At 42.0% G+C, this 14,743-nt stretch overlaps 1 protein-coding gene across 11 annotated transcripts in view; it reads right to left on the reverse strand.

The window, feature by feature from the left end:
- LOC106571865 (membrane-associated guanylate kinase, WW and PDZ domain-containing protein 1) overlaps positions 1 to 14,743 on the reverse strand; it is a 233,759-nt gene that overhangs the window by 35,543 nt on the left and 183,473 nt on the right. For all 11 annotated transcript variants that reach the window (XM_082961974.1, XM_082961973.1, XM_082961969.1 and 8 more), the window contains one exon: positions 343 to 377. In XM_082961974.1, the coding sequence (XP_082818100.1) occupies positions 343 to 377 (35 nt within the window). The remainder of the gene's footprint in view (positions 1 to 342; positions 378 to 14,743) is intronic.

Genomic DNA, 14,743 nt, shown 5'->3' on the forward strand with positions numbered 1-14,743 from the left:
AGATGGAGGGAAGGAAGGGGGTAGGGAGAGAAAGAGAGAGAAAATACAGAGGAGAGGGAGCAATGGAGAGCTTGCGAGAGAGGAAAAGGGGGTCACAGTGAGGGGGTGAGAGAGTCAAAGAAAGAAAGTGGGGAAAAAGAAAAGTAGCAGGGGAGGTCTATGGAAGGCTGGATGGAGAGCAGAAAAGGAGAGATTAGAATCCTGTCTTCCTTATCTCCATATCTTTTGTTCTTTAAATAGCCCCCACATCCATCCAGTAGGAAGTGGGCATGCACGGGGGGAATAACACAAACAAATGCAGAAGGGAGGAGATGAAGGAGAAGAGAGTTGTGGTGTACTCACCACCAGCTTGGGGCTCCTCTTGGCCGGCACCACTCCTGCAAAGCAGCGGCAGAGAGACAGAGAGAGTATCAATGACCAGTGCTACTTTGTAACCCCCCCACCTCCCCCACCCCACCCAGAGCAAAAACAACCACTTCCCAGGAAGGACGGACGGACAGAGGGATGCAAGGATTGAGTGATGGACGACGGGTCCTGCTGCAGAGAAAAGTAGAGCTAGTCCAGCTCTCACTCGCTCTTCTTCTCACTCATCCCCTCTTTCTACAAGTGCCACTGCGCTACATTGCGCGTCAGCCACAGCGATCTCTGATCTGCTCTCTCTCACCCGCTTTCTCTCTCTCTCCTGGTATTAGGACAATACCTATTGATCTATCTGCATTAGTGAGGCTCACTGACTGATGCTACAGCTGCAGCGGGTTGCTCCCATCCACCGATCCACAGAGAGAGAGAACACTGAGCCACAAAGCGATTAAACCACCAAACAATAGCAAGCGCAACTGGGTGGCCAATCGGTTCAACCTCGGCGGGTCGGCAAGACAGAGCGCTCTGCAGGCAGAATTTCAACTATTACCGGCAGAGAAGGAGTCCAGGAGCTTGAGCATGATATGAAAGCCCAGCGTCAGCTCCCCTCTCACTGAGAGCATCTTCTGAACGTCTCTCTGTGTGTTCACCTACAGCAGGCAGCAACTCAGCTCCTCTGCTCAACACTCGCACATTGAAAAGCAGATTTTGTTTCCCTATTCCTTCCCCCTCCTTTTCCTTGCATGGTGTTGTTTGCTTGCTGGCATCCACCCCCTCCCCCACCTCTCTCTCTCTTACCTCTCCTCCGACTCTCCTTCTCTCCTAATGAAATATTCACACAGGGAGTCAATTGTCTGTGGATACCACACAATACAAGACATGCAAGAAGTAATGGGTTGAATAATAATAATAATAAGTTACATTTAAAGATAACATCTTATTTCAAACCTCCCACACATACGATGTCTATTAATACAGCGTTTCTCTGTGAAACAGAAACGTATGTTGTCAAATCAACTGATAAAATCATCAACCTGTTTCAAACAACTGGTACGGAATCCATGACAACAAGTACAGCCAGAGCAACACAGAGACCGATAAGCTCTCTATTCTCCCTCACTCCATTTTTTGTCTTTGTATCAATTCAACAGACAATGTTTTTATCATTTGGAGAAAAAAAGCGGTATATTAACTAGATAGGAAACTGTAATGAGGGTGTTTGACAATGCGTTCAACCTGTGAAAGAGTTTGACACTTCTAGAAGTTAGTTATCAAACAACAGCAGCACTTTCGGTTTAACAATAAGGCAGCGTACTGCATCTGTACCTTCTAGAGAAGATATTATTAATACCTCCTTATGAGTATTTGATCCCTGAGGCATCTTCATCTATAGTACCTGAGCTCGGCATCCCTCCCTACATCTCATCCACCTTAGATGAAGCCAATCCTACACTTTAATCTTAAACTGATTTAAGTTTCACGTGTGGCCGATGCATACATACCCTCAGGCTGTCACTATCCCCGCGACCCAGCACAAAGAAAACACATGGCAAAAATCAATGGAACATTTGGGAAACACTGCAAACATCCATGCAACATTCCGCCAACGTTAACACATGATACAAGAGCATCCACCTCCTGCTCTTTCTTTACCCATTCTGCTGCATCGGTGAAAATCATTCATGTTAAAACCTATTTTGAAAATGTTTTACTTAGTTTTTTGTTCGTTTTTAATATTGCAGACAGATTAATATAATTGTCTGCATCACTTCCAATTCCCCATATATATTTTTTGCAAATATATATAGGGAAAGGAGGGATACCTAGTCAGTTGTACAACTGAATGCTTTCAACTGAAACATGTCTTCCGCATTTAACCCAACCCCTCTGAATCAGAGACTTAATCAACATCCACGTTTTCGGCGCCTGGGGAACAGTGGGTTAACTGCCTTGCTCAGGGGCAGAATGACAGACAGGGGCAGAACGACAGATGTTTTACCTTGTCAGCTCGGGGATTCAACACAGAAACCATTCGGTTACTGGCCCAATGCTCTAACCATTAGGCTACCGGCCGCCATAATAAAGTACCAGTCTGTACCAGTCTGGACACAAGTTTGGACACATCTACTCATTCCAGAATTTTTCTATATTTTTACTATTTTCTACATTGTAGAACACATATAGAATCACGTAGTAACCAAAACAAATCAAAATATATTTAAAATGTCATATTCTTCAAAGTAGCCACCCTTTGCCTTGATGACAGCTGTCACGCCCTGACCTTAGAGATTCGTTTTATTTCTCTATTTGGTTAGGTCAGGGTGTGATGTGGGGTGGGCATTCTATATTGTCTATTTCTTTGTTTTTGCCAAGTATGGTTACTAATCAGAGGCAGCTGTCTATCGTTGTCTCTGATTGGGAATACTTAGGCAGCCTTTTCCCACCTGTCTTTTGTGGTTAGTTGTTTTCTGTTTCCTATCTGTACCTGACCGAACTGTGCGCTTTCGTTTCATTTTTTGGTATTTTTGTTTTAGTGTTTTTGGTGAAAATAAATATCATGAACACTTTCCACGCTGCGCTTTGGTCTCATTCCGACGACAGCCGTTACTGAACTAACCACCACCAAAGGACCAAGCAGCGTGGTCAGGACGAATGGACCTGGGAAGAAATCCTAGACGGGAAAGGACCCTGGAGGCAGGCCTGGGAGTATCGGCGTCCGAAGGAGGAGATAGAGGCAGCGAGAGCAGAACGGCGACGCTATGAGGAACTAGCACGGCAACAACGGAAGCAAGAGAGGCAGCTCCAAAATAAAATGTGTGTGGGGGTGGGGGGGCACACAGGGAGATTGGCGGAGTCAGGGTGGAGACCTGAGCCAACTCCCCGTGCTTACCGTGTGGAGCATGTGACCAGTCAGGCACCGTGTTATGCTGTGATGCGCACTATATCTCCAGTGCGCATTCATAGCCCGGTGCGCTCTGTGCCTGCGCCCCGCATTTGCCGTGCTAGAGTGGGCATTCAGCCAGGACGGATTGTGCAGGCTCAGTGCTCCTAGTCTCCAGTACGCCTCCTCGGTCCAGGATATCCTGCGCCAGCTCTACGCACTGTCGCCAGTGCGCCTTCACAGCCCAGTTCGTCCTGTGCCAGCGCCCCACACTTGCCGGGCTAAAGTAAGCATCCAGCCAGGATGGGTTGTGCCAGCCCTACGCTCCAGACCTCCAGTGCGCCTCCACGGCCCAGTATATCCTGTGCCAGCTCCGTGCACCCGGTCACCAGTGCGTCTCTCCAGCCTGGTACGCCCTGTGCCTGCTATGCGCACCTGGCCTCCAGTGTGTCTCCCCAGTCCGGTGAGACCTGTTCCGACTCCACATACGAACCCTCCAGTGATGATCCATGGCACGAAGACTCCAGTGATGATCCATGGCACGAAGCCTCCAGTGACGGTCCGCGGCGCGGAGCCTGCAGCGACGGTCCGCAGTCCAGAGCCTCCAGCGACGGTCCGCAGTCCAGAGTCTCCAGCGACGGTCCGCAGTCCAGAGTCTCCAGCGACGGTCCGCAGTCCAGAGTCTCCAGCGACGGTCCGCAGTCCAGAGTCTCCAGCGACGGTCCGCAGTCCAGAGTCTCCAGCGGGGGTTCCCAGTTCGGAGCTTCCAGCAATGATCCACGGTCCGGTTACACAAAAGCGGAGGGATCAGCGGGCGGAGCAGGGGCTACACCCCGAACCGGAGCCTGCCACCAAGGGTCGATGCCCACCCGAACCCTCCCCTATAGGTTCAGGTTTGCGGCCGGGAGTCCGCACCTTTGGGGGGGAGGGGGTGTACTGTCACGCCCTGACCTTAGAGATCCTTTTTATTTCTCTATTTGGTTAGGTCAGGGTGTGATGTGGGGTGGGCATTCTATGTTGTCTATTTCTTTGTTTTTGGCCGAGTATGGTTCCTAATCAGAGGCAGCTGTCTATCGTTGTCTCTGATTGGGAATCATACTTAGGCAGCCTTTTCCCACCTGTGTTTTGTGTTAGTTGTTTTCTGTTTCCTATCTGTACCTGACAGAACTGTGCGCTTTCGTTTCAATTTTTGTTATTTTAGTTTTTGTGTTTTGGTGAAAATAAACATCATGAACACTTTCCACGCTGCGCTTTGGTCTCATTCTGATGACAGCCATTACAACAGCTTTGCACACTCTTGGCATTCTCGCAACCAGCTTCATGAGGTATTCACCTGGAATGCATTTCAATTAACAGGTGTACCTTGTTAATTTGTGGAATCTCTTTCTTTCTTAATGCTTGTGACAAGGTAGGGGTGGTATACAGAAAATAGCCCTTTTTGGAAAAAGACGAAGTCCATATTATGGCAAGAACAGCTCAATTAACCAAAGAGAAATGACAGTCCATCATTACTTTAAGACATGAAGGTCAGTCAATACGGAACATTTCAAGAACTTTGAAAGTTTCTTCAAGTGCAGTCCCAAAAACCATTAAGCGCTATGATGAAACTGGCTCTCATGAGGACCGCCACAGGAAAGGAAGACTGTGTGAATCAGGCGGCCTTCATGGTCAAATTGCTGCAAAGAAAACACTACTAAAGGACACCAGTAAGAAGAAGAGACTTGCTTGGGCCAAGGAACAAGAGCAATGGACATTAAACCGGTGGAAATCTGTCCTTTGGTGTGATGAGTCCAAATATGAGATTTTTGGTTCCAACTGCCATGTCTTTGTAAGAATCAGAGTAGGTGAATGGATGATCTCCGCATGTGTGGTTCCCACGTGAAGCATGGAGGAGGAGGTGTGAATGGTGTGGGGGTGCTTTGCTGGTGACATTGTCAGTAGATTCATTTAGAATTCAAGGCACACTCAACCACAATGGCTACCCCAGCATTTTGCTGCGATACACCATTCCATCTGGTTAGTGCTTAGTGGGACTATCATTTGTTTTTCAACAGGACAATGACCCAACACACCTCCAGGCTGTGTAAGGGCTGTTTGACCAAGAAAGAGAGTGATGGAGTGCTGCATCAGATGACCTGGCCTCCACAATCACTCAACCTCAACCCAATTGAGATGGTTTGAGATGAGTTGGACCGCAAAGTGAAGGAAAAACAGCTCAGCATATGTGGGAACTCCTTCAAGACAGTTGGAAAAGCATCCCAGCTGAAGCTGGTTGAGAGAATTCAAAGAGTGTGCAAAGCTGTCCTCAATGGTGGCTACTTTGAAGAATCTAAAATATATTTTGATTTGTTTAACACTTTTTTGTTTACTACATGATTCCATATGTGTTAGTTCATAGTTGTGACGTCCTCACTATTATTCTATAATTTCAAAAATAGTAAAAATAAAGAAAAACTCTTGAATGAGTAGGTGTGTCCAAACGTTTGACTGGTACGTATGTACATACCATACATACATACACACATACATACATACATACATACATACATACATACATACACATACACATACATACATACATACATACATACATACATACATACATACATACATACATACATACATACATACATACATACATAATTGGAGTAAGCTAGTGAAAAACAACGCTTAGTTTCCACTTCCAACTTAAACATACTATATACATTTTGCAGGCACTGTCTATTTTACAATAGTTATATTTTGTTTGCTTTTACTCCTGTCCTTCTTTTAACCTCAAGCTATCCATCTATTTCTTTCACAAATGTTCAGAATCTATATACGTTTTACAGACACAGTATGTTTTACATTAGTTATCTTGTTGTTATTAGTTGTTTTTATTCCCAACCTTCAGGTCCATTCAACCCCTCCCATCTATCTCTTAACACCATCCATATTGGATTTATATTTGCCATATACTTTTCAACTGTGCTGTTTCACAAAAAATCTGAACCTTTCTATTCTCATAATTTCTACAGATTGTAAATCAAAAATATATTTTTTTGCTTAAAGTATTATTATATTATTGATCAATTCACTATGGCTTTTCAGATCACCCAGTAGTGCTATCTGCAGAGTTAGCTCCAGGTAAATGTTGCAATTCTTCATTGATTCCTGGACCTGTGACCAAAAACCAGCTACATATGAACAAAACCAAAGCAAATGATCTAATGATTCTGTCTCTTGGCAGCAATATCTGCAGAGTTGGGAAGGTTGTATCCACCATATATATAACATTCTATTGGTTGCAAGAATTTTGTATAATAATTTAAATTGAAAAATTCTAAGTTTTGAATCCGGCGTCGTTTTGTGTATCAGTATGTTGCGTATGTGCCATGGAATCGGTACGATGAAAATATCTTTCCAACTATTTTTCAATCTATATGGCACAGCTGTCAATTTTTTGGTCCTTAAATGAAACTGGTATGCTTTTTTATTTATCACCATTTTCTTTAACCAATTATGGTATATAATGCAGGGCCGACAGTAAAGTTCCCAACTTTTTCCCATTTTTGCGGTATTGCTGCAATTAGTTGGTTGTAATTTTGGGTAGAGCAGACATTTCCATATATTTTTGTTAGCTGCATGTTTGACATAACTCCACCAGTCCTATTTATGATATAATTTACAAAGATTATACCTATTTAAAAATATATATATATTAAATAGTGTTTTTTTTTTATCTAATAGTATATTTGAGTTTAACCACAATATTTGTTGTATTATTTGTTCAGTTTTTTTTCTAGTGGATTAAATTGAAATGGCTTGTTTTAAAAGTAGCGATATTTGAGATATTAACTGAAAGTGTGAGGTTGTAATCTGAATAAAGGGAAAAAGGCCATTCTTGAATATGGGGTGAGACATTCTTATTCATTTGCTACAGAACTAGTTATTATCATTTAGTTTGTATAAATCCTGTTGGGGCTAGGGGGCAGTATTTGCACGGCCGGATAAAAAACGTACCCGATTTAAACTGGTTACTACTCTTGCCCAGAAACGAGAATATGCATATAATTAGTAGATTTGGATAGAAAACACTCTAAAGTTTCTAAAACTGTTTGAATGGTGTCTGTGAATATAACAGAACTCATATGGCAGGCCAAAACCTGAGAAGATTCCATACAGGAAGTGCCCTGTCTGACAATTTGTTATCCTTCTGTTGCATCTCTATCGAAAATACAGCATCTCTGCTGTAACGTAACATTTTCTAAGGCTTCCATTGGCTCTCAGAAGGCGCCAGAAAGTGGAATGACGTGTCTCCTGTCTCTGGGCGAAGAACAGCAGGAGATTTTGTGAGTGGTCGGGCTGGAGACAGTGACACTGGAGATGCGCGTTCATGAGAATTCTCAATTTTTTTCTTTCAGCCTTTGAATGTATACAACGTCGCCCGGTTGGAATATTATCGCTATTTTATGAAAAAAAATTGCATAAAAATTGATTTTGAACAGCGTTTGACATGCTTTGAAGTACGGTAATGGAATATTTAGATTTTTTTTGTTACGAAATGCGCTCGCGCGTCACCCTTCGGATAGTGACCTGAACGCACGAACAAAACGGAGCTATTTGAATATAACTATGGATTATTTGGAACCAAAACAACATTTGTTGTTGAAGTAGAAGTCATGGGAGTGCATTCTGACGAAGAACAGCAAAGTTAATACAATTTTTCTAATATAAATTCTGAGTTTAGTGAGCACCAAACTTGGTGGGTGTCAAATTAGCTAGCCGTGATGGCTGAGCTATCTAATCAGAATATTGCAAAATGTGCTTTCGCCGAAAAGCTATTTTAAAATCTGACACCGCGATTGCATAAAGGAGTTCTGTATCTATAATTTTTAAAATAATTGTTATGTATTTTGTGAACGTTTATCGTGAGTAATTTAGTAAATTCACCGGAAGTTTGCGGTGGGTATGCTAGGTCTGAACATCACATGCTAATGTAAAAAGCTGGTTTTTGATATAAATATGAACTTGATTGAGCAAAACATGCATGTATTGTATAACATACTGTCCAAGGAGTGTCATCTGATGAAGATCATCAAAGGTTAGTGCTGCATTTAGCTGTGGTTTTGGTTTTTGTGACATATATGCTTGCTTTGAAAATGCCTGTGTGATTATTTTTGGCAGGGTACTCTCCTGACATAATCTAATGTTTTGCTTTTGCTGTAAAGCCTTTTTGAAATCGGACAATGTGGTTAGATTAACGAGAGTCTTGTCTTTAAAATGGTGTAAAATAGTGATATGTTTGAGAAATTGAAGTTATAGCATTTTTTTGATATTTCGCGATTCCACTGGCTGTTGACTAGGGTGGGACGCTTGCCCATAGAAGATAACTTCCTTAAAACTTTCACTGAATGTTTCAATAACACTGCTAGGTTAATTTTTGGTAAAACATTTTTTTACTCCAAGCACAGATAGGACACATGGAAATTAATTTCCTTAGGCATGAGTCACATGTCAGTGAGATTCAAACCCATAATCTTCTGTTCTCTGTCCATGTAACTAGTCCGCTGCACCAGCTGGATGGAGCTAGCATGCAATGTGTTTTCATGCATACAAAGATGTTCTAGTGTATTCAAACAGACCGCATTTCAAAGGAAACAAGCACTCATTAAGTTCAGGTGTGGCCAATTAGTGGTGTGGCTGTTACGTTCTAGCTGGGTTACCTAACGCCACTCAAAAATATATCTATAGTCTGAAGAGCAGCAGCTGAAGTACATACAGATCTGGGACCAAGCTAGCATTAAACTTTATGTACACATCAAATTGAAAAACAAACAAATAGTAAATAATCTGGTGCATTTCCCAATGTGAATTGAATCCCCACTATTACATTGACATGAATTGAAATGGCCTTGACCCCTGTTCTGCAGTCAGCCAGCTTGTATCAGCTAAAGCAACACATTTACATGTTGTACTAATGCATGTTAATGCATCGTTCAGCGCCTCACTGTGTTACAGTAGTTCCAGCACTGTGATATTGATGCAACCCTATCGCAGTTCTGTCCTTGCTGCCACTGTGTGTAAAATCTGGATGAATGCCAAGGTTATGTTGAGATCCATTCATACACAAGGAACGATAGGAAATTGATTGTCACATATTGAAGGAGGGAAACGCACATTGCTGCCTTCACGCATGGCCATTCACACATGTATAGATGCACATGCATACAGTACATGTGTAACATACTCACACACAGCAACGTGTGAAAAACACACATACATATGATATAGGGGCAATTCCAATACTCTGAAACGGAACCATGAATCCGTTGGCCCGTTGCTCCTTTTAAAGGCCTCTGAACTGATCACTATTGAACTGATCACTATGGATGCAACACAGGCTTAAAAGGCCCAGTCTTATGAATACTGAGCAGACCATGCTGTCTGAATGACTAAAAGGGCCTGGTCATTGTTATTATACTGTGAAGGGAGGTAAAAACCGTGTTGGCGTGAAAGAGCAGTGTAGCCTGTGAGTTGAGCTTTTACACAGCTCAGAGAGGGACTCCTTGGGTCTGTTTCAAGAGTGTCAGACCCAGCCAGCAGACTGGATAGAAACAGCTATTAAATGGCCAGATTATGGGGAGAAAGTGTGTGTGTGTGGGGGGGGGGGGGTGCATGCATCCATATGTGTGAGAATGTATGCATGTTGACATATGACAACACGTGCATATGCTTATGGGTTTGTGTGTGAGTGTGTATGTGTGTGTTACAGTGTGTGGGATTGGGGGGTGGTTCTATATTTCATCAGGCCTTGAAAATATGTCCTGGCGATCTGTCACAAACTGTGTGTGTGTGTGTGTGTCTGTCTGTGTGTGCAGAAACCCACTTCCTATTTTCATGTCAAACACAGATGTAGAGGAACTGATGATTTCAAAATCATATATTACTATGTCAGCATTGGTTTAAGATTTGCAAAAATGTGTTTGATTATGCGTGTGTAAGTGGGGATGTGAGAGTCAACTTTTGAGTGTGTGTGTGGGGGGGTGTATATGCGTGTGGGTACATGACAAATATTCTTTCAGAGTGGAACAATAGCAGTTAGTAAATTGCTTGCTGTTTCTATGCTTGGATCAGGCTGCAGCCTTGGCTATGTTCTCAGCAGTGCCCACACGAAGGGAATGAATGGTCATTCTCAACTGCCCATACATCACAGTGCTACAAGAACCACATAAATGTCCTCTTTTGTTTGGCTAAACTTCTCTTTTGAATTTTAGTCCCTACTTCTTTCTCTTTGCCACTCTTCCTTCCTTTATACAGTACATCCCCACGTTCTCTTTCAATACACCTCGCCATCACTTCCTATTTTGTTGATTTAACCCTCACCTCTTTTCTTTTTCCCATTTATCTCCTCTCTCTCTCCCTGCCTGTCAGTACAGTGATCTTGTGATCCATCATCACCCAGTGGACAGTTCCTCCTGAGGTGCTGCGAAGCATTGTCATGGCAACAAAGGCAAGATGGAGGATATGTACGACTAACCTCTCCAGGAGAGAGTAGGGGAGGGGGACGAGAAATATTGTGGGTGGAAGGGTTTGATGGAGGAAAGGAGGAGAGGTAAGGGTGGGCGAGGATGAGAAGGGTTAATGTACTGTATGTTTACCTAAAACATTCTCCCTCTCCCTCTGCCTCTCCTCTCTCATGATATTATTCTTTGGGTTCGTCAAAGAAAATTAGGAGGCCCATTCATTGGGATGTTCTACATCCAAGCCACCATTCAATTCAATTCAGATACATTCAATTGTGGCACGTATTGATGTACTGACAAAACACATTTTACAGCTAGACAATACGCATTAATTTAAATTTGTTACTGCGTAGCCAGCAAAACAGAACCCCTAACGGATAATCCATTCTCGAAGTGTCTACGTGAGCATTTCTTCTCCATAAACAAACACATTTTACATTTAACAGAAACTCTATTGTGCAGAAAACCACGGGCCCCCTGGGGCAATAAGGATAAATGCTGAACTGCTGTATTTTCATGAATAGTTTCCTGGCAATGTTTAGGGATGTCTATGACATGGCACATCTCTAATAATGCTGAACTGTTGTATCATCATAAACAATTTTCTGCCAATGTTTAGGGATGACTATGACATGGCACATCTCTAATAATGCTGAAGTGTTGCATCATCATAAACAGTTTTCTGGCAATGTTTAGGGATGACAATGACATGGCACATCTCTAATAATGCTGAACTGCTGTATTTTCATGAATAGTTTCCTGGCAATGTTTAGGGATGACTATGAAATGGCACATCTCTAATAATGCTGAGCTGTTGTATCATCATAAACAGTTTTCTGGCAATGTTTAGGGATGACTATGTTATCGTGGCACATCTCTAATAATGCTGAAGTGTTGTATCATCACAAATAGTTTTCTGGCAATGTTTAGGGATGACAATGACATGGCACATCTCTAATAATGCTGAAGTGTTGTATCATCATAAACAGTTTTCTGGCAATGGTTAGGGATGACTATGAAATGGCACATCTCTAATAATGCTGAAGTGTTGTATCATCATAAACATTTTTCTGGGAATGGATAGGGATGACAATGACATCAAGGCACATCTCCAGTAATGCTGAACTGCTGTATCATCATGAACAGTTTCCTGGCAATGTTTAGGGATGACTATGACATGGCACATCTCTAATAATGCTGAGCTGTTGTATCATCATAAACTGTTTTCTGGCAATGTTTAGGGATGAGCATGACATGGCACATATCTAATAATGCTGAGCTGTTGTATCATCCTAAACAGATTTCTGGCAATGTTTAGGGATGACTATTACATCATGGCACATCTCTAATAATGCTGAACTGTTGCATCATCATAAACATTTTTCTGGCAATGTTTAGGGATGACTATGACATGGCACATCTCTAATAATGCTGAAGTGTTGTATCATCATAAACAGTTTTCTGGCAATTGTTAGGGATGACTGTGACATCATGGCACATCTCTAATAATGCTGCACTGTTGTATCATCATAAACAGATTTCTGGCAATGTTTAGGGATGACTATGACATGGCACATCTCTAATAATGCTATAGTGTTGTATCATCATAAACATTTTTCTGGGAATGGTTAGGGATGACTATGAAATGGCACATCTCTAATAATGCTGAAGTGTAGTATCATCATAAAAAAAATTCTGGGAATGGATAGGGATCACTATGACATCAAGGCGCATCTCCAGTAATGCTGAACTGCTGTATTTTCATGAATAGTTTCCTGGCAATGTTTAGGGATGACTATGACATGGCACATCTCTAATAATGCTCAACTGTTGTATCATCATAAACCGTTTTCTGGCAATGTTTAGGGATGACTATGTTATCGTGGCACATCTCTAATAATGCTGAAGTGTTGTATCATCATAAACAGATTTCTGGCAATATTTAGGGATGACTATGACATGGCACATCTCTAATAATGCTAATGGCTCTTTTTGACAAGGGAAGACAGCTATCTTAGCAGTCGTTTTAATACAGACGTTCAGTATCCAAACCAGAGAGTAATCTAAAATGACACCAAGTGATAGAGGATGCTAGAATTGTGGCTGTTGTCTGCATATTGTTTTGATGTCATGATGTACACCTCTTGTATGTTTCTTGTGACATTGTGCTTCCAGTCATCTCACTCACTCTCAGAACAGATCACATCTAATTGTATTGGTCGCATGCGCCGAATACGACATGTGTAGACTTTACAGCCCATTCCCAACAATGCAGAGTTAAAAAGTAAGAAAATATTTGCTAAATAAAAAAGGAAAAAACAAAACAATAAAAACAAGAACGAGGGTTTACACACGCAGTACCGAGTCAATGTGCAGGGGTAAAAGTGACTAGGCAATCAGGATATATAATAAACAGAGTAGCAGCATAATATGTGAAGTGTGAAAATGTGTCTGTGTAAGTGTGGTGTGAATATTAATTTGTGTGTGTGTGTGTGTTTTGTCTGTATGAACATACAGTTGAAGTCGGAAGTTTACATACACCTTAGCCAAATACATTCAAACTCAGTTTTTTACTATTCCTGACATGTAATCATAGTAAAAATTCCCTTAGGTCAGTTAGGATCACCACTTTATTTTAATAATATGAAATTTCAGAATAATAGTAGAGAGGATGATTTATTTCAGCTTTTATTTATTTCATCACATTCCCAGTGGGTCAGAAGTTTACATACACTCAATTAGTATTTGGTTGGGGGAATTTTGGCATATCCCTCCTGACAGAGCCGGTGTAACTGAGTCAGGTTTGTAGGCCTCCTTGCTTGCACATACTTTTTCAGTTCTGCCCACAAAACTTCTATAGGATTGTGGTCAGGGCTTTGTGATGGCCACTCCAATACCTTGACTTTGTTGTCCTGAAGCCATTTTTCCACAACTTTGGAAGTATGCTTGGGGTCATTGTCCATTTGGAAGACGCATTTGCGACCAAGCTTTAACTTCCTGAATGATGTCTTGAAATGTTGCTTCAATATATCCACATAATTTTCTTGCCTCATGATGCCATCTATTTTGTGAAGTGCACCAGTCCCTCCTGCAGCAAAGCACTCCCACAACATGATGCTGCCACCCCCGTGATTCACGGTGGGATGGTGTTCTTCGGCTTGCAAGCGTCGCCCTTTTTCCTCCAAACATAATGATGGTCATTATGGCCAAACAGTTATATTCTTTTCAGACCAGAGGAAATTTCTCCAAAAAGTACGATCTTTGTCCCCATGTGCAGTTGCAAACCGTAGTCTGGCTTTTTTATGGCGGTTTTGGAGCAGTGGCTTCTTTCTTGCTGAGCGGCCTTTCAGGTTATGTCGATATAGGACTCGTTTTACTCCAGCATCTTCACAAGGTCCTTTGCTGTTGTTCTGGGATTGATTTGCACTTTTCGCACGAAAGTACGTTCATCTCTAGGAGACAGAACGTGTCTCCTTCCTGAGCGGTATGACGGCTGCGTGGTCCCATGCTGTTTATACTTGCGTACTATTGTTTGTACAGATGAACGTGGTACCTTCAGACTTTTGTAAGTTGCTCCCAAGGATGAACCAGACTTGTGGAGGTCTACCATTTTGTTTCTGAGGTCTTGGCTGATTTATTTAGATTTTTCCATGAAGTCAAGCAAAGAGGCACTGAGTTTGAAGGTAGGCCTTGAAATACATCCACAGGTACACCTCCAATTGACTCAAATTATGTCAATAAGCCCATCAGAAGCTTCTAAAGCAATGACATCATTTTCGGGAATTTTCCAAGCTGTTTAAAGGCACAGTCAACTTAGTGTATGTAAACTTCTGACCCACTGGAATTGTGATGCAGTGAATTCTAAGTGAAATAATCTGTCTGTAAACAGTTGTTAGAAAAATGACTTGTGTCATGCACAAAGTAGATGTCCTAACCGACTTGACAAAACTATAGTTTAACAAGACAGTTGTGGAGTGGTTGAAAAACGAGTTTTCAT

The sequence above is a fragment of the Salmo salar genome, chromosome 15, assembly GCF_965601325.2.
Source record: "Salmo salar chromosome 15, fSalSal1, whole genome shotgun sequence".
NCBI lineage: Eukaryota > Metazoa > Chordata > Actinopteri > Salmoniformes > Salmonidae > Salmo > Salmo salar.